Source organism: Lacerta agilis, chromosome Z, assembly GCF_009819535.1.
Source record: "Lacerta agilis isolate rLacAgi1 chromosome Z, rLacAgi1.pri, whole genome shotgun sequence".
Lineage (NCBI taxonomy): Eukaryota > Metazoa > Chordata > Lepidosauria > Squamata > Lacertidae > Lacerta > Lacerta agilis.
Window position 1 is genome coordinate 22125538 of NC_046331.1, and position 20234 is coordinate 22145771.

A 20234-nucleotide genomic window follows, 5' to 3' on the forward strand; every position below is an offset into this window, starting at 1 on the left:
TCACAAGGCATGGACTGAGGCTGGAGTCAGTGCATCCAGAGCCACCACACACAGACAGATCCTGGAGATGGGCTTCAGATGTCATATTCCTCTTGTCAAGCCACTCCTGAACAAGAAACGTCAGAAGCGTCTTACCTGGGCTACAGAAAAAAAGAACTGGTCTGTTGCTCAGTGGTCTCAAGTCCTCTTTTCTGATGAGAGCAACTTTTGCATCTCATTTGGAAACCAAGGACCCAGAGTCTGGAGGAAGAATGGGGAGGCACACAATGCCAGATGCTTGAAGTCCAGTGTGAAGTTTCCACAGTCTGCGTTGATTTGGGGAGCCATGTCATCTGCTGGTGTTGGTCCACTGTGCTTTATTAAGTCCAGGGTCAACACAGCCATCTACCAGGAGATTTTGGAGCATTTATGCTTCCTTCTGCAGATGAGCTTTATGGGGATGCTGACTTCATTTTCCAGCAGGACTTGGCCCACACTGCCAAAAGTACCAAAACCTGGTTCAATGCCCATGGGATTACTGTGCTTGATTGGCCAGCAAACTTGCCTGACCTGAACCATTGTCAAGAGAAAGATGAGAGATATGAGAATGTAGAAGAGCCGAAGGCCACTACTGAAGCATCCTGGTCTTCCATAACACCTCAGCAGTGCCACAGCCTGATAGCATCCATGCCACGCCGCATTGCGGCAGTAACTGATGCAAAAGGGACCCAAACCAAATACTGAGTACATATGCATGCTTCTACTTTTCAGAGGTCCACTATTGTTCTATTTGTAATCCTTGTTTTGATGATTTCATTTAATACTCTAATTTTCTGAGATTGTGAATTTGGGGTTTTCATCAGCTGTACGCCACAATCATCACAATTATGACAAATAAAGGCTTGACACCTCTCGCTTTGCATGTCATGAGTCTATCTCATATGTTAGTTTCACCTTTTAAGTTGAATTCCTGAAATAAATGAACTTTTCCACGATATTCTAATTTTTCGAATATCACCTGTACACCAAAGGCCTGGTCTACACATTCTCCAGAAATGAGATGGTAGAATGCACTGCATCACCTTAGATTGCAGGTGATGTGTGCCATTTTCAAATGCCCACCCTATACAAAATGAGAATTGTGCAAATACAAATCTAGCATGAAATGAGTGTGCTAGATTTTTACATGCAGAGATTCATTTGTTTTACATGGAACTGAGTCTAACCTGGGATTCCCCCGTAAACTACCAGGACAATCCAACTTTCAACTTACGTCTCTACCACGTCATACTCCTGCATTTGTAAACTGGGCAACATGTCTCCTTTTGTGGCATTTCAATGGGTCAACCCTACAATCAACCCCGCAGAAAGAGTAAATTCTATACTCCATTCACTTGTGCCACCTGGGTGCTGTAGGTTGTTGGCAGACTCACAAGTTTGTGTCAGTAAATTCATATGAGGACATCTATCAAACCACAGTATCATTCTCAAATGTTCAAGGTTTCAAGCAAAATAATTTACGACCTATTTCAAGATTCCTGACATACTGAACACAAAGTAACAGTTACTCCCATGTTTTAGATTTGTTGGCCTTGGAAGGATTTTTATCAGCAGTTAAAGATATTTTTTCAAAGCAGAGGATATTGGGCTGCTTGGTTCTCAAAGGCCCTCAATGGAGTGACACTGACCCACTGGGTGGGCTCCAGCTTGGAATCAGGGTTCAATCAACTGAGCACACATGGGGGGGGTATGCCATTGGCAGCACTGTTTAGCTGTATTCCTCTGTTGCTCCGGTGGGAGAGGAGCTGACAGCAACATATGGCCTGGGTCACTGCCAGGAATCTTCTGGAGCCATTGACCACAGCCCCACACCTTCTCCCCATCTCTCTGGCACTAACAGGATGCAACACAGTCTCATTAGGACTGTCTTTCCCCATCCTCACACATGGAAGAGGCGAGCCTTGCGATGCAACACCACTCCCATCACACATTTCAGCTCCCTAGACATTACCATGGGGCAGAAGGGGACAAAGCGACTGCTGTTTTCGGAAGGAAACTGTAATATCTAGTCCCAGCCACATTCAACAGATTACCTTTTACTAGGTCTCAGTAAGAAAATGCCAACTACTGACACTCTTGGCAACACAATAAACTAAACTTTCTTCAGGAATCTCCAGACAGAAGTCACAAGCTCACAAAAAAATCATAAAACAAATACAATTAGTCACAGCAGTCTGATGCATGGGATGAGGACACAACTCAGCAGCAGAGCACCTGCTTTCACTCTACGTAGAAGGTATCAGGCTCAATCCTTCTCATTTAGTAGATGTGAAAGATCTTCTACTGAAGACCCTCGGGGTCTGCAGACTCTCAGAGTCTCGGTCCAAGGCTGCTTCCTAGGTTCATATACTTATTGGGAGGAACAGGCTCTGTTTGAGCTGTTGTCCTAATAAAATCGGGCCTAGAAACAGACAAGGAGAGCACCTTTTTTGGCCTACAAATGCTCAGATTCAATCCACAGCAACTGCAGACAACCAGGTAGTAAATGACGGGAAACCTCCACTTAACACTTTGAAGAGGCTCTTCCTGCCCGTTGACCATACCAAAAAAAAGAAAAAAAAAATTTATTCTTATACAAATTTGTGGAAGAAAAAGCTACCGGTGGTTACTAACAGTGATTATACTGAAATAAGACAGCTTCCTGTGCTCCTCGGACAGTTTTTGTAGTTTTTGTAGTCAGAACAGTTCTCTCTGTTATTGGTTGTTGTTTACTGTTCAGACTAATTAATGCCTTAAAATAACTGGCCCAAATTCGACAGGCTGTAATTTTTGCTAGTCAAATGCTAAACCAACACCTACTCTCTCTGCCCATAGCATGCAGTGCCCTGGACTGTGACAGATGATCTGGGAAAGAAAGCTGGTGGGTGAATTGCCTTGTATTTGGGCAGGTGATAGACCCAGATGAACACCACAAATCAATTTAAAATGCTACTGCAGCCTTGTGGCTACTGATCCCTTTCCCTCCACTACTTCACTCTGAGCTGGACAAGTTTTTGCATGTGAAGCAGCCTCAACAGAAACACATTTCCCTTCACTTTTTTGTGAAATGCGTTAGAAGCATGCCCTGTGGTGTGTTCTCTCATCCAAGACTCCTAAGCAAGATAGAGGTGGGGTGGTTGGGCTGTGTTGCAGAGCTGCCTCCTACTCTTCCTATTGCCCATCACTAGTAAACAGGAGGCCCTGCTGAAATGCTAAGTGCCAAAAGCAAATTCTGCTTTATCAAGAAACAGCAGGACATGCTTAAAAGAAGGACTCAGAAATGTAAATAACAGAGCAGAACACTGAAGCTTATCTTCTGCGCTGTCAGGGAATAATGCAAACAGAACAGTTGCTATGAGAACTCCACAATCTGCAGAGACAAGAGGGCACAAGTTCATTGTCTGCAGGTGTTTAGGAGGTTGACACAACCTTCTCTCCTTCACAGCATGGTGGTCCTGAAAATACTCTTCCCCACCACACATGGGAGCAAGACTGCACCTTTCATCCCCTCTCTGTGTTCACAAATGGGCATATATGAATACTGAGTGCATGTGTAAAATCAAATATGCATGAACCTGAACACTACAATCAATAGCCCAGATAAAATCTAGGCAGTGACCGCCAACCTGAGCCCATGTATACTTTACCCAGAAAACATTCTATCCATGGATATCTGGGGATAGAACAGGTGCACCAAGAGTGCAGGGAGGTAATGCATGCATTCAGTTCCTAAACATACACGAGAGAGTTACAGGTGGGTAGCCGTGTTGGTCTGCCATAGTCGAAACAAAATAGGAAACAAAATAGGAAATTCTTTCCAGTAGCACCTTAGAGACCAACTAAGTTTGTTCTTGGTATGAGCTTTCGTGTGCATGCACACTTCTTCAGATACACTGAAACAGAAGTCACCAGATCCTTAAATATAGTGAGGGAGTGGGGAGGGGTATTACTCAGAAGGGTGGTGGGAATGGGTGATCAGCTGATAGGTATGGAAAACCTGTTGACGACTCTTAATGGTTGCAATTAGTCTTGCAGGGAAAGGCAAGGGGTGACATGAGAGAGAATGTCAAGTGAAGAGTATTGTTCAAACTGGGCCAGAATCTCTTAATGGGCCTAAATAATATGAAAAAAGTAGTCAATCGGCACCTACAAACAGCCACTAAGCGGAAGCACCCAGAGTGCGATAAGATAGAAAAGTCACAGTAAATCTTATTTGCTACAAAACATTTAAAGCTATAACCACTGTGCCAAAGCCCAAACAGTGCACACTAGACAGCCCAAAGTATCTCATTTCATTCCATTTACTTGGGAGAAGGAGACAAGGCCAGCACATGCTCCAATCAACCACCAGGCTAAGATAGGATATAAGAAGTTAGAATTGTGTTATGTTTATTTTTATTAGGAATAAGTTTATAGGTATATGATGATTATGATATATAAAGATTAAGATTAGTTGAGAAGGAAGAATCTACAATGTTATAAAGTTACTATAGTTAATTAGAAATGTACGCAGAAGAGAGGACATGAGGAGGTCCCAAAATAATGTTATGAATAAGATAAGAATAGGTGAATAAGTGTTTGTTTGTTATGTTTTTTGTATTTTTGTAGTATTATAGTTTTGTTGTAGTGGTTTTTTTGTATTTTGTATTTGTTATTGTTGTTAAAATCCAATAAATTCTTATTAAAAAAAGGAAACACGTCGGATGTTTGGTTTCCAAAGAACATTCGCAAACCAGAACACTCACTTCCAGGTTTGCAGCATTTGGGAGCCAAAACGGACAAATACCAAGGCGTTCAACAACCAAAGTGCGACTGTACAATTAATCCAATAAATTTAAAATTATTAACAAAACATTATACTCTATGAATGGATTCCAATTATCATTGTAGTTATCCATACACAATCTGTGTCTAAAAGTAATCCATTCATATGTTGCTAGAGTTATCATATCTTCTATCCATTGATTGAAGGGAGCCATGTTTCCAGTGAATTAATATCAGTTTTTTAGCAGAAGAAAGAGCATGGAGAGTCCATTTACGTTGTCCTTTTGTCAGCTCCCTTAATATTCCTATTCTCTTTATCAAAGCATCTGCTCTTGACATTCAGTTCCTACTGGACAGCTTTCCCACAGCTCTAGGCCTCATGCTCAGTACTTGCTCCTGGGAAAGGCTATAGCTCAGTGGTACAGCATCTACTTTGCATACGGAATCTCCCAGGAACAATGCCTGGGAATGCAACCTGCTGGAAATCCTGGAGAGCTGCTACCAGTTGGTTCAGAAAAAAATGAGCTAGAAGGACCAATGGTATGCTTCTGTATAAGGCAGCTTCCTGTGTCTGCTATTTGTGCCCTCACTCTGCTCAAGGCTGGCAGAAACTGACACTTTGGTATAACTTTGCATGGCTGCTCCTGCGTATTTACACATGCAAACTAACTTCCCCTGCCTTCATAGGAGGGGCTCTGTTATGATGGCATAGTATCTAACTGGGAAATATCACTATGTACTTGCAAGCACGGTAGACACCTGCCACTGTGGGTCTCAGACTCAACTAGGTTAAAATCCTTACTTGTTCTCTAGGAACAACTCTTTCGCCTGGGCCACAATCCACTGTATCTCTGAGGAAGAGTTGTACCACAATTTGCAGACCTGATTGATGTCCTGCGGTTGCTGGAGAACCTAACACAAAGAGGAAGACTCAATTAACAGGCTAGATTACTGTAATGCACTCTATGTGGGACTGCCTTTGGGTCTGGTTCAGAAGTTCCAGAATGTGGCAGCCAGATTGCTGATGAGGGCATCTGGCCAAGAATTATGTGACACCACTGTTAAAACAGCTGCACCGGGTGTCCATCTAATACCAAGCCAGGTTGAATGTCCCTGCATTAATTTGCAAAGCCCTGAATAACTTAGGTCCAGGACACTTTGGGAATTGCTTAAACCCTTATACCCCAGCTTGATAATTGAGATAATCTGCAGGAGCATCTTGGGTTGTTCCCTAAACTGGTGAGGCTCATTTGCCAACAAGAAACTGAACCTCTAGTTTCACTGGCCCAGTCCTGGGGAACACTCTGGCAACAGAGATTGAGCAGGTGCCCTTCTGTGTCAACTTTTAAACAGCCACTGCTGAAACTTTATATATTCTGTCAGGCCTATGTAGGCAATTAAAATATAAAATGTTCCACAACAGTTAATTGATATCTGTTTTTAACCTTTTAATACAGGTATGGTTTCTACTGTACCGTTTTATGTTTTATTGCTGTAAACCACTTGGATACATTTTTATGGCACAGCAATAGATATATATTTTCAAATATATAAACAAACAGGAGGAATTGTGCTGTAAGAAGGCCAGTGAAAAATAGCCTCACTGGATCCATCCATCAGTGTTCAGGGATGGGTCATCCATTGCTACTCATCTATTGCCAGTGCAGAAGTTATGGGCTTTTGTGATCTGTACCAGTAAGAAAGGGTGGGAAATCAATTAATCTACCTCTTTATTATGTTCAATGATGAGAACTGGGGTGGGGCAACTTTCTGGCTCCAAGGGCCAGATCCTTATTGGGATCAGCCTCACGGGCCAAACTGGACAGGCAGGTGGGCTGTCAAAATCCTTTGCATGTAGTTGCTGCCTAGGAACCACACCACAAGGGATACTGTGTCAGCCATATGTTCCAGCACTTTTGGGAGCACTGGACGAGGCTGGCAAACTGCATGCTTCCCCACACCCTGCCACTGACAAGGACGTGAGAAGCAAGGCTGGAGTTTACAAGTGACAGCAGCAAGTGGGAACTCTCTGCTTTGCTGCTTTAATTGGCAAAACATAGTTGTGTTTCTCCCCCCACTCCCAAAATCACTTTACAGGGATGGGAGAAACAGCTACTTAGTGCTGTGTTTGAGCATAAGCGAGCCCTCCACGAAGGCAGCATTTTTGTGAGCCTGAACCCAACACTATGCCGCCTTATTCCTTCTGACCCTCTCAAGTGGCGTCAGCTGATAGGAGGGTAGGCATGGTTTGGGGAAAATGGCCTCTCGGGCTGAATTGGACCCCACTGGGATGTTCCCCACCCCTCTAACATGACGTCTAAATGATACTGTATATGGTATGTACATTTGGAGCACAATTCCTATTTGAAATTTAGTCCTCGGTATGATTCTCTATATGCATTGTCAAAAGGTCCAGGGAAAATATAATGTGGTATCTAGAGCAAAATCTCTTGAACTTTATATTTTACAACTTCAAAAATGAATCAGGAAGACCTCGTTAGAGTACAAATCTGTGAAACTTACTTCAGCTTGTTGATTTTTATAGGAAACCAGAATTTCCATGACTTTCTCTGGGAAGGCAAGTGAAGAAGGACAGTAAATGTTTTGAAATCTATGAAATGCAAAACACTCTGAGCACCATTTCTTCAAACAGCATGATGCTAATTTAACAAATAACTACGTATTATTTCCATCATAAGAACTCTTTCCATCATAAGACCCCTGAGCATCATCTAGTCCAACCCCCTGCAAAATTACCCTTCCAACTCTACAATTCTATGGTTTTATGAGCTGATAAACTGAAGCTCAATTCAGATATGACTGAGGCAGTGTTAGTGGGTGGTTCCCTATAACTGATGGATAGGTAGTGGTCTGCTCTTGATGGGGTGACATTTCCTCAAAAGGAAATGAGAAGCACTGGGCATCATCTAGGTCAGCCCTTGCCTATGGCCATGCTAACTGGGACTGATGGGAGTTGTAGCCCAAAACAAGTAGAGGGCACTCAAGCACCAGATTGGTGAAGGCTGATCTGGGTAATACACTGCATTGCAGGAATGATTATATAATCCTCTTCACATCAGCAGCACCACTTCATACACTTAGGCTCCATTTAGGCCCCAAAGTTACTTAAATTCCTACCAAGGAAGGTCACCTGTACTGCATGGCTGCTTTTTGTTGAGACATGCTTCTGAAGCTGAAGCCTTTTTCAGGCAGGGATGCCAAAAGCCCTGCAGCTAGTAGCCATGAGGACATGTACAATGAGGGTGAGAATGGTGAACTAACATCTAATATGCTCTCCACACCCTCATCTCCAGCAAGCCCCAGCCCCAGGTTATCAGTGCTTCAGCATGACTCAATGCAGGGGTGGAGAACTGAAGGTGACTAGTGGGCTATATCCTTACCCCCACCAACTCCTGCAGACCAAACCTGTCAAGCAAGTGGGACTAGCAACAAGACAATAATCTGACATCACAACAGCTTAAGGTGAACACTTTCTTTTCCCCATGTGCTTTGAATTGAGCCATGTAGGCAAACAGTACTTTTAAGGTGCTGAAAATCAGCTGATTGCCAACTATGGCAAAGCCCTGTGCCTTTGCGAGTTCTGTAGAGATTATCAGACCAGGTTATGGCACAGTTGGTACCTGCAAACCCCGCTTTCAACAGCAAGCAGGATCTTTTACCTGTGGACTAGATGTCCAATGTGGGGCAATTGGGTGTGGCTTGGCCAAAACAGCTTGGAGAGCCAAATAGGGAGGCCCAGTGGGCCTGATTAGGCTCTGTGGGTTGGAGGCTTCCCCACAGCAGTCCTAAAAGATGATGGAATATTTGGTGAAACCTCTGCCATCATGCAGAGAAAACTGCACACACATTAGAAACATTTTGTGGGTTTTTTTTTAAGGGTTACCTATTGGCTTTAGTTAACACAAAGGGGGATCCGTACATCAAAATGAGGGGTTCCTGCTCAGGGATGACCAGCCACATAGCACTGTTTGGGGCTAACATTTTCTTTCTCAGTGTGCCAGAGTGCTTAAGGCATTGGTACTACCTTCTAGCACTGAGCGTGAAGGCTTAATTGCCATATAGATGGAGGTGGGGTGGGGTGGGGGAGGAGAGGGTAAAACATTGAAGAAGTTTCTTTAAATATAATGGCAACACCTTCCCAACCCTTCAGAGTATTATAAGCTTCTTAGGGGCCCAAGGTGACTAGTTTCATCTCCCCAATTTCCATTTGAATTGACAATTCCATGCCTCAACTTCTGTCACAGATGCAGACTTGTTACTAGGTTCATACCATTGACCTCTAGCTCCTTTTTTCTCCTCTCTGCCCCCAGCTTCCCACCTCAAGAAAACAATGCAGAAATCCAGGATTTTAGCATAGCTGTAACTGGGCAGCAGTGTGTACCCACATGGCGACTGTACTCACCTTGAAACACCACATTTCTCTGACAGTCGAGGGACTCCAATTTTTCAGGCTCCATTATGCTGCTGATGGACCCGGTACCTGCTAGTAGCGATTCCTCATCCTCATCACATCCTCTTATTAGGTTATTGGCCAACTGGCGGCTCCAATATGTTTGCCGGAGCCATTCCAGGACAATATCACAGCCTGGAGGTGACAACACATTATACAGTATAGAGAAGATAGTAAAACAAAGGTAGCCTGGTCAAGTGAAAGATTTACAAGTAATTTCTCATAACTGCTCCATACAGGGAAACGTGCCGAGGGCAGCAACAAGAGTGCATGTCTTTTTAGTGGCTGCCCTTGTTATGGAATGCTCTCCCAAAGGAGGTTCACCAGGTGCCAACACTGTCAACTTTTAGGCACCAGGAAAATTCATTGTTGTTCTTCCTGGAATATGGATCGATCTACTCACAGAGTTAAAAAACTGGTAGTGATCTACCCCCTTTGGGGGGATTCAGGTCAAAGTTGATGAGCTTTTTTGCTTTTTTAGGAAGGAGGAAGGCCCATTTTGGGGGGGTTCAGGTTGAAGTTGTTGAGCTTTTTATGGAGGAGAAAACCAAGTTTTTTAGGGATAAATGTTGAGCTTTTCTGGGGGGAGCCAAACTTGTTGAGCTTCTTGGGGGGGGGGTAGTGATCTACCACAGCCATCCAGTGATCTACCAGTAGATCACGATCTACCTGTTGGACGTGCCTGGCTTAATACATCCATTTATCACCTTCCTACCAGGGCACTTATGGTGCTCTACAACAGGCACCCCCAAACTCGGCCCTCCAGATGTTTTCAGACTACAACTCCCATCATCCCTAGCTAACAGGACCAGTGGTCAGGGATGATGGGAATTGTAGTCACAAAACATCTGGAGGGCCGAGTTCGGGGGTGCCTGCTCTACAATGTAAAATCTTAACTGTAACTAGCTTGGTGGATCACGACCTGGATGAGCCTGTTCTTAGACTTGTCTATGGTGGGAAGGTACTACCGTGTTTTCCCGAAAATAAGACATACCCATAAAATAAGCTGTAGCAGGATTTCTACGCATTTGTGCAATATAAGCCATACCCCGAAAATAAGACATAGTAACGCGGCGCCTCCCTTAAGACGGCCTGGATAGGCGTGGCTGTGCAGCGTACTGACGCAGAGCGGTTAAAATAAGACATCCCCCGAAAATATGCCATAGTGTGTTTTCTTGAGGAAAAAAATATATAAGACAGCGTCTTGTTTTCAGGAAAACATGGTATCTAGAATTAGAATCATATAGTTGGACAGGACCAAATTTTTGCCCAGCATGGAGCTCCGCTGGAGCAAAAAAACAGGCTAGCACTTCCTCTCTTCCATCTACAATGATGCTCTACTGCCTTCCATTTCCCTACAAATGAACACTCTATCTGTCCAGATCTTCGGATCATCCATTTCTATTGGTGAAAGCATTTGCCAAGCCCTAAATGCGCAGCACCACCTGCTGGAAATAACAAAGTACTGCACTTAGCAGTTAGGCATTTGGTGCGACAGAGCAGCCCACTGTGGCTGAAGATCAGCAAGTGAAGGTGGAATTAGCGTTCAATGTATCTTTTGTCCCAATGTTATCTCTGATCAAACAGGTCCTCAAAAGCAAGACACCTGCAATGGTTCCACATATATCTCCAGTACTCTCGGAGCTACATGCTGAGTGGGTCACGCCCAGAAAGCAAAGCAGACAGGTGCTTTTCATGCCAGGTAATCCAATCTCATGCCAGGCAATCCTTTTAAGCTCCATGGTTTGCACTGGGGGGCGGGGAAATGCCCAACCAGTGGGCCAGCTCTGGAAGGCTAGTAATGGCCTGTAAGATCTCATAACAGTATCCCAGAGCCAGCATGCTGAGCAGGCATTGGCCCCCAAGCAAGGCAGAGAGCTTAAAAGCTCTTTCTATGCCAGGTAACTCTATGTCTTGCTTTGCTTTGCCATGTGCCATTTCAACCTGTCTGCCTTCAACTGTGTCAGGTTGAAATTGTGAAAGTTAATTGCATGTAACGTGCAATTGTACTGCACATAGATTGCCAGTGAGACTGATAGTCCATCTCTATCACCTGCAGATCTACTGCTCCCCCAAAGGACGCTGACCTTTGTCTCTTACTACCCCAGCTGAACTATTTAAAATTTTAAAAGATGATGCTGTTAAGGTGCTACACTCAATATGCCAGCAAGTTTGGAAAACTCAGCAGTGGCCAGAGGATTGGAGAAGATCAGTCTACATCCCAATCCCAAAGAAGGGCAGTGCCAAAGAATGCTCCAACTACCGCACAATTGCACTCATTTCACACGCTAGCAAGGTTATGCTTAAAATTCTACAAGGCAGGCTTAAGCAGTATGTGGACCGAGAACTCCCAGAAGTGCAAGCTGGATTTCGAAGGGGCAGAGGAACCAGAGACCAAATTGCAAACATGCGCTGGATTATGGAGAAAGCTAGAGAGTTCCAGAAAAACATCTACTTCTGCTTCATTGACTACGCAAAAGCATTTGACTGTGTCAACCACAGCAAACTATGGCAAGTTCTTAAAGAAATGGGAGTGCCGGATCACCTCATTTGTCTCCTGAGAAATCTCTATGTGGGACAAGAAGCTACAGTTAGAACTGGATATGGAACAACTGATTGGTTCAAAATTGGGAAAGGAGTACGACATATTGTCTCCCTGCTTATTTAACTTATATGCAGAATTCATCATGCGAAAGGCTGGACTGGATGAATCCCAAACCGGAATTAAGATTGCCGGAAAAAATATCAACAACCTCAGATATGCTGATGATACTACCTTGATGGCAGAAAGTGAGGAGGAATTAAAGAACCTTTTAATGAGGGTGAAAGAGGAAAGCGCAAGATATGGTCTGAAGCTCAACATCAAAAAAACTAAGATCATGGCCACTGGTCCCATCACCTCCTGGCAAATAGAAGGGGAAGAAATGGAGGCAGTGAAAGATTTCACTTTCTTGGGTTCCATGATCACTGCAGATGGTGACAGCAGTCACGAAATTAGAAGACGCCTGCTTCTTGGGAGAAAAGCAATGAAAAACCTAGACAGCATCTTAAAAAGCAAAGACATCACCTTGCCGACAAAGGTCCGTATAGTTAAAGCTATGGTCTTCCCAGTAGTAATGTACGGAAGTGAGAGCTGGACCATCAAGAAGGCTGATCGCCGAAGAATTGATGCTTTTGAATTATGGTGCTGGAGGAGACTCTTGAGAGTCCCATGGACTGCAAGATCAAACCTATCCATTCTCAAAGAAATCAGCCCTGAATGCTCACTAGAAGGACAGATCCTGAAGTTGAGGCTCCAGTACTTTGGCCACCTCATGAGAAGAGAAGACTCCCTAGAAAAGACCCTGATGTTGGGAAAGATGGAGGGCACAAGGAGAAGGGGACGACAGAGGATGAGATGGTTGGACAGTGTTCTCGAAGCTACTAACATGAGTTTGGCCAAACTGCGAGAGGCAGTGAAGGATAGGCGTGCCTGGCGTGCTCTGGTCCATGGGGTCACGAAGAGTCGGACACGACTGAACGACTGAACAACAACCCCTTCTGCCCGGAAATACCTTTCCAGAATACCTCGCTTCCAACCCTTCCTCAAAACACAGCTCTTCCATGAAGCCTTTAGCAAACCTGCCCCACACTTACCCTTGTACTGTATTCCAACTAAGCCCAAGTACACATAACTATACCCCCTTTTATACCCAGTACAGTTGTACCTCTGGTTACATACCTGATCTGTTCCTGGGTGCCATTCGCACCCCGAAAAGTATGCAACCAGAGCAGCGATATCGCGCATGCGCAACCTGCGCAGAACATTTCTGCGCATGCGTCGAAACCCAGAAGTAAACACTTCCGGGTTTGCCGGGTTTGTAACCCGTGCCGTTCGCAACCCACAGCGAACGCAACACGAGGTATGACTGTAGATGACAGTAATCTATGGGAGAGTCTTTCTTGAAAGTTCCAACGATTTCAGAAGCCCACTCTGAAGTAATTCAGTGCAGGGCTTTTAGTGTGGCTGCTCCTGTTCTGTGGAACAGCATTCCTGTTGAGATATTATGACATGCACCCACTATCTGCACTTTCTGGAAGCAACTGAAGATATTTTTGTTCCCACAGGCTTCCCCAGCTGGATAAATGGGTCTTTACGATGAGTCTTTACTTGTTAACAGGTTCAGTCTCTTTTTAGATGTATTTGTTGTTTTCCACTTTAAACTGATTTTAATTATTTGTAAATCACCTTGTCACCTATTATTTCCATTTACCCCTGCTTCCATTTCTCCAGGTGGGAGCCTCTGGAGTCTGGCCCGTTCTCCCACACAATGGGCACAGATAGCACTATATAAATCTGCACTCACCTTTTTGGCAAGCATCCAGGTGAGGTAGGTTGCCATGGGTCAAATCATGACGAAGGTTCACAATCCATACTGGGATGTTTAGCTATGAAAGAAAACCAAATGGTCATTAACATCACAGGGGCAAGGGGTAAGATCTCCCTCACATTTGCTGGAGATGAATACTATCTGTGTCATCATTCTCCAATTGCCTGCCTGCCTGCATGCCTGCCACTCTCTCTCTCTCTCTCTCTCTCTCTCTCGTGTGTGTGTGATGTCTGTAGCCTGCAGAGACTTAATTCTCTGGAACCTTCCTACCTCTTTTGCTAGGCGTCTCAGTGGAATGATGACCGTTTTCTGCTTCCTCTCTGTGAGGAGGTTCACAAACCTGCACATGAAAGAAAAAAAATACCCAATACACAACTGATTCTAGTTTTTCATGATACATTTGTCTGAAAAAAAATGTTTCCAGGAATGCAGTCAAAATATAAACCTGGAATAAAGCTTTATTTTGTTTTCCTGAACTGAACCTGAACTGTTGTTTGAAAGTCTCCACTGAATGTGAATCCACAAAAAATAAATAAAGTTCAGTCAATAATATCTGATGTGGTGCATTCAAGGGCATCATCAGATTTAATCAGCATGAGCACAATGTACATGTCTCTGACTGTAAGATTAAAATTTCAAATTTATTACATACTTAGAATTCTTTTAGACCTATCAGCTTGCTCTGCCCCACAACACTAATCAAAACATGACTTAAATACTTAAGTTTGATTTCAAACTACAGTCACAGAATATCTGACTGGTAAATTCTTAATAGACTAATAAAGCACCATCTTCATATATGAGGATCAGACTGAATCAAATGCACTTATACAATTCACCTAGGAACATATTGCTCTATTTATTTCAGAATTTTATAAAAGACCAGTCATATAATTCCAAAATTTGATGGTTGCTGGATGATGTAAACAGGTTTGTTGCCTATAGAGAAGCTTCATATGCACTAGGGTGAGAGAAACTTGGGGGTGAATTTTTTTTTGCCCCAAAAAGTGTCAGCTGCCAAAAGGATTATTTAATCTAAATGAATTGGGAACCTTACACTTTACTTTTTTCTAATCTGCAGTTCTAAAAATGTGAAATGCCTTAAACCAATCATCTTGGATTGTCTGGTTTTGCTTTTATTATTTAAATCTAATTGAATGGCTGTTTTAAAGTTCTCTCATGCAAGCTAGAACTGAACCTGTTGGTTCCTATGTGCCAACTCAGTTACTAAACTTTATTCACCTTAACTAAAATCAAAACAGAATTTCAGTTGTGGGTAAACCTGAGCTGAAGCCAACACCCAAGAACTTAATGGTTGGAATTTTAGTGTATACTGCAATTATGAATTATATATACAGTAGACTGAAAATGCTATAAAAGTATGACAGCTTTCTACAAAGAGAGACTAATCTCTCCCTGCTTAGCACTAGGGGTGTGGAATTAATGACTAGCACAAACACCCTTCCCAGCCCTCCGATCTTCCTTCCTCTGTCTACCCGTTCTTACCTCACAAGAGCTAGACCATATGTAAGCACCATTTCATGGGATTTCAGAACACCAGAGGCATCTAGGAGTTTACAACGAATCAGATCTGCAGTGCATTCCACAGCTAATGGCATCCTATGTCCATACCTAGGTTTAAAGAGTGAAACACAGTGAGGTCAGGATTGTCTCCATTCTGAAGACAAAAAGCATATACTTCCAAACTCCTGGAGCAGTAGTTTTCAAACTTTTGAGTTTAAGAAAACCCCTTCCTCAAGTAGACCTGTGAACTCCTTGAACTGTGGAAAAGTGGCATACAAATAAAATTATGTATGTAAGTATGCCATTTTTTTCATCTGGAATTGCCAAAGAGAGGTACTGTGTGAAATTGACTAGGATCTAAATCAGGGGTAGGGAACTTGTGGTCATGCAAATGTTGAATTCCAAATCCTATCAGACAGCGTGGCCAAGGGATAACATGAGTTGTAGTCCAGCAACATCTGGAGTGCCATAAATTCCCCACCTTTAATCTAGATCAGTAGTTCTCAAAGGGTGTGGCAGCAGAGGAAGGTACATGTGGCAGGAAAATTCAAGGACATTCAAAGAAACATTTAAACATTTCAGTGCAGTATAGTATAAAATTTTTTTTTGGAATATGCAACCAGAAGCAGAATCCATGCCTCTCTTCAAGAGCATTGGCTATTCTTCTACAGTTCTCCACAACATATTCTTGTGAACAGGGATTTTCAACAAATATGGAAGATCAGAAAAGAGAAAGGCTTCTTTGTGTTGATGAAAGTTTGTTTCTCTCAAATTAGACCTAATATAAATGAGATTACCTGGCAAAAGCTCACACCTCTTACTGAGTCTGTACTTAAGATACTTATGTAAGAAGCTAATTTATACTGTATTATATTTCGAGAATGATTCATGTTTCTTATGTAGCTGCATTGTTTTATAATTTCTGGATGTCCCATGATCATATTATAAAGTACTCACGTTCCATATTATAAAGCAAGCATTGACGGGAGTTGTTTCTTTTTGTTTTCCAATGCATTTCTTATCAATAAAAAATTTAGTGAGGTGCAAGCAAATTTTTATTCTGAAAGTGTGGCCCAGAGAAAAAAGTTTGAGAGCCACTGATCTAAATTCAAGAGAAAAGCCAAGAGCTTGGGACTGAGAAAAGAATAGGTGCTGCTAAGCAGAGGAGAGGACAGAGGTCTTCACCCTTAGCAATCATAGGATAGAGCAGAGCTTTCCAAACTGTGTGTCACGACACGTTAGTGTGTCAGTTGCAGTGTGTAGATGTGCCATGTGAATGCTCCCCGCACTTCTCCTGGGGCTGAAAGGGGATAGTTTAACCCTCAGTTTGCTGAATTACTGTGTCGTGAAATGATGCAAGTCTAAAAAGTGTGTCACCAACATGTAAAGTTTGGAAAGCTCTGGGATAGAGTCTGACTCATCTTATCCCCTGCCATCCTTCCTTTGCCCTTGCACTTCACACTGCTTGCTGCCTCTACAACCTGTTCACATTCCCTCTTACCTGCTTTTCCAAGCAGATACTCGGTCCAATGCATCCCGTTGTATTTCACGGTCCCCACAATATAGGCCCACCATCACTTGGTCCCATTCAGCTTTGCTCTCCCAAGCCACAACACTCTGTGGCCTCTTCCGCCAAGACATCTGCTTCCATCCTGGGGTTGTGCTACTGGGACCGCTAGCCATGCTGCGGCTACACTCTTCAACAACCTCCGCAGATCCAACAATATCAGATCTAAGGATAAAACAAAACTTTTGTGAGCTGAAACACACCAAAGTCTCATATGCGTTCTCAAGCTAAAAAGTGATGTCCCTATGTCCCACACAAGTTCAAAAGTCAGTATGGACAAAACTGGCATTTACTCAACTTCCACTAGGCAGCTGTGCTGTTCTGTTGCAGCATAAACAGAAGAACATCTTGAAGCACCTTTAACACAATTAAATTCCTTAGCCTATACTTGATGCTGTTTTCCTACATTTCTGCGGTGGTCCTATATCCATTTATCTATCTAACCATACACACATAAATAAACATACCTTTTTGTGTGATGCATATATAAATATAAAAGAGACATTTTTTTAATATTCATACAGCTCTGGATCCCAGTAAGATCCTGTTAATCACTAAAATCATACACTGATGACAATTACTAACAGTTTTGGGTGCACTCTCTATAAATATATCACACACACAATTACACTCAAGTCTCTGCTGCTTTTGCTGCATTTACTCAGTAGTAATTCATACCTTCACATTATACATACATCACACAAAATACGTAATATATCAGATGTCTATACTTAAACATACACACTAACACAAGTTTATAAATTAGGATCACTATACCTGTATTTAGTAGTATTTATGTGATTCTATGTTGCTTTAAACTGTATTGAGTTGAACTACTGTAAGGCCGCCGCCAGCACATGGAACAACAATTCCTACGAATATATTCATATATCTACAGACGTACATACAACACACACTCATACACTGTCTGGCGATACACGTGTAGGAGGTGTTCCATATATACATACGATGCAAAACCACCACTTAGGTTACCACCGCCGTTCTCTGCGCCCTATTTGGGAAGGGTGTGCGTGACGGGCCTGTAACCACTCCACCCGCCCACCCATCAGGGCTGATCCCGTCCCCAACGTCCACCTTATGCTGAGCAGACCCGCCGCACACACTTATATCCTGCGCCGAGGGGACCTGCTGAAGACGAGCGAGGCTCCCCAGCTCGTCCAAAGTCAAGAAGAGGGTAGGCCGACTGAGGGGAAAAGAAAACGAGCGGGAGAGAAAGCGAGACCAATTACAGTAGGAGCGGCAAGGGCGGAGCGAAGGAAGCGAGGGAGCAATCTGACTGGGTGCGCGGCGCCCCCTGCGACACGAAAGCGGATATGAGGGAGAAAGCATAGACATAGCTGCAACAAGACTGTCCCCGGTGGCTGAGCTTCCGGGACTTTCCAGGCTTGGTGTTTGTGGTTGCCGGTCTTCACCTGGGCGGAAGTGACGGTTGCCCATAGCAACGGCACGGGATTCCAGGGTTTTAAGGGCAGCTGCGGTTGGGCGGAAGCCTCTATGTTTTCCTCAGGCGAAGGCGGAAGCGCACAAGCATACCATGCTCGCGTGAAAGGCGTCAGTACTGAGAGGTGACTCAGGTGGGGAAGAGATATAAGCATCTTACGAGTTTATTTAGGCTTCATCCATCTTTTCATGCAGGCTGGTGTACCTGACTCTCCCCGTTCCCGATTTATATCCCCACGATAACCCTGTAAGGTAAGTCAGGCCGAGAGGCAGTGGCAGTGGCTGAGTGTGGGAATATGGAACCCTGGTCTCCTCCAGGTCCTCCCAAACTGCTTCTCACAGCCCCGTTAAACTTTCAGCCAAAGTTTTTGAGGAAAAAACAACCCCTCACACTCTCCACACACAACTTTTCACACAAAATGAGATCCAGGTTCCAATGCCTCCCCTTCAGCTTTTATTTGTGGGGAAGTCGTGGCAGGCAGGCGATCTACTGTAGCTGCTGTTGGTACACCAGATCCTTGATACCCTCCATTGTTTTCGACAGTCCCCTCTCAGCCCTGCCCACACTATAACCTGGCAGTAATTTCCCTGATCCATAAGACTGAAACCTGCTTTATACGAATGAATCCCCCAAATGCCTATTGAGACTAAGAACTCAGATTGTTTAGTGTGGCAGCACCTACACTTCAGAACACTGCCTGTTGGGACCAAGCAGGTGCCTTACTGTACTCTGATATGAAGGTCGCTAGGTGATGGCAGGCCTGGGTATATGTCCCCTCAAAATTTGACAGTGCATAAAAAAATCTGACTCTTCCTGTTCAGTTGTTGCTTACTCTGGCTCAGCTTCTCCTATGTTGAAGATGCATCTTTAAACATGCCCATGCTTACAGACACCAGTACTCTCTAAGGGATTTTACAACAGCTAGGACTGGCAATCCTGCCAAGGCCCCTGTCTCACTATGAAACAGCGAGATTCAGGGGGACATGGAAATGATCACTCCTGAGTGGCTTCTCTGCTACTGTGGAGCACATTCAGTTCCCTGATGTACCAGAGAGTATACAGTGGTACCTCAGGTTACAAACACTTCGGGTTACAGACTCTGCTAACCCAGGAGTTAAGAACTACCTCAGGATGAGAACAGAAATCATGTGGCGGCGGCAGTGGGAGGCCCCATTAGCTAAAGTGGTACCTCAGGTTAATGGTTTCAGGTTAAGAACGGACCTCTGGAAAGAATTAAGTTCGTAACCAGAGGTACCACTGTATATGAGATGAAGCAGACAGGCAGGATGACAGAGCATAGGTGGTGGAAGTCCCACTGCAAAGCTATACAAACACATGCAATCATGCCTACTCTATGGCTGTGAAAACACAAAGAGGGCCTGCTCCATTGCTTCCAAGTCATCATCAAGAAATCAGCTGGTGAAGTTTTTCAGGGTGGTTAGCAGGCTGTTGGCACCTATATCAGTGGAATGGGCCCAGGACACTTCAGAGACCTTCTGTGAGTTGTTTGCTAGGCACTTTGAGGGCAAGGTTTATTCATCTCCATAGTGAGCTAAATGCTGTGATGGATGTATTCCCAATATAGGTTTCAAGCACTCCCATCAAGTCATGTTTTGTGGGATCAGTTTCAGCTTTTGCAGCCTGATGATGTTGGCAGGGTGCTTGTGAATACATACCCAACAACATGTCATTTGGACCCTTGCCCTTTATGAGGGGGTGATGTTGCTCACATAGAAGGAGGTGATAGTTCAACCACTCCGGGGGGGTCCCACCCTGGACCAGATGGCATTTAACAACTACTGCTCTGTCGTACATACCACCTTTTGGGACAAGGAATTTATGCAGCCATTGTGATGCAACTGCAGGCGTTCCAGGAGGAAACAATATGTAGACACAATTCGATCTGGATTCAGACCTGGATTTGGGATGAATCTGCTTTGGTCACCCTGGTGAATGACAACTATTGGGAGAGGGAGAACATGACCCTGTAGCTCTAACAAGATCTCTCACTGGCTTTTGATACCATTAACCATGGTATCCTCCAAAACAATCTATGAG

At 43.8% G+C, this 20234-nt stretch overlaps 1 protein-coding gene across 1 annotated transcript in view; it reads right to left on the minus strand.

Moving 5' to 3' along the window:
• The window catches only part of LAS1L (LAS1 like ribosome biogenesis factor), a 44844-nt gene extending 26946 nt beyond the window's left edge, over positions 1–17898 (minus strand). Inside the window, exons 1-8 of the mRNA XM_033137429.1 lie at positions 17810–17898; positions 16649–16879; positions 15130–15255; positions 13894–13963; positions 13600–13681; positions 9206–9388; positions 7306–7352; positions 5585–5694 (exon numbers count right to left, since the gene is read on the minus strand). Of these exons, the coding sequence (XP_032993320.1) occupies positions 5585–5694; positions 7306–7352; positions 9206–9388; positions 13600–13681; positions 13894–13963; positions 15130–15255; positions 16649–16830 (800 nt within the window). The 5' untranslated portion in view covers positions 16831–16879; positions 17810–17898. The remainder of the gene's footprint in view (positions 1–5584; positions 5695–7305; positions 7353–9205; positions 9389–13599; positions 13682–13893; positions 13964–15129; positions 15256–16648; positions 16880–17809) is intronic.
• Positions 17899–20234: the final 2336 nt, after the last annotated feature.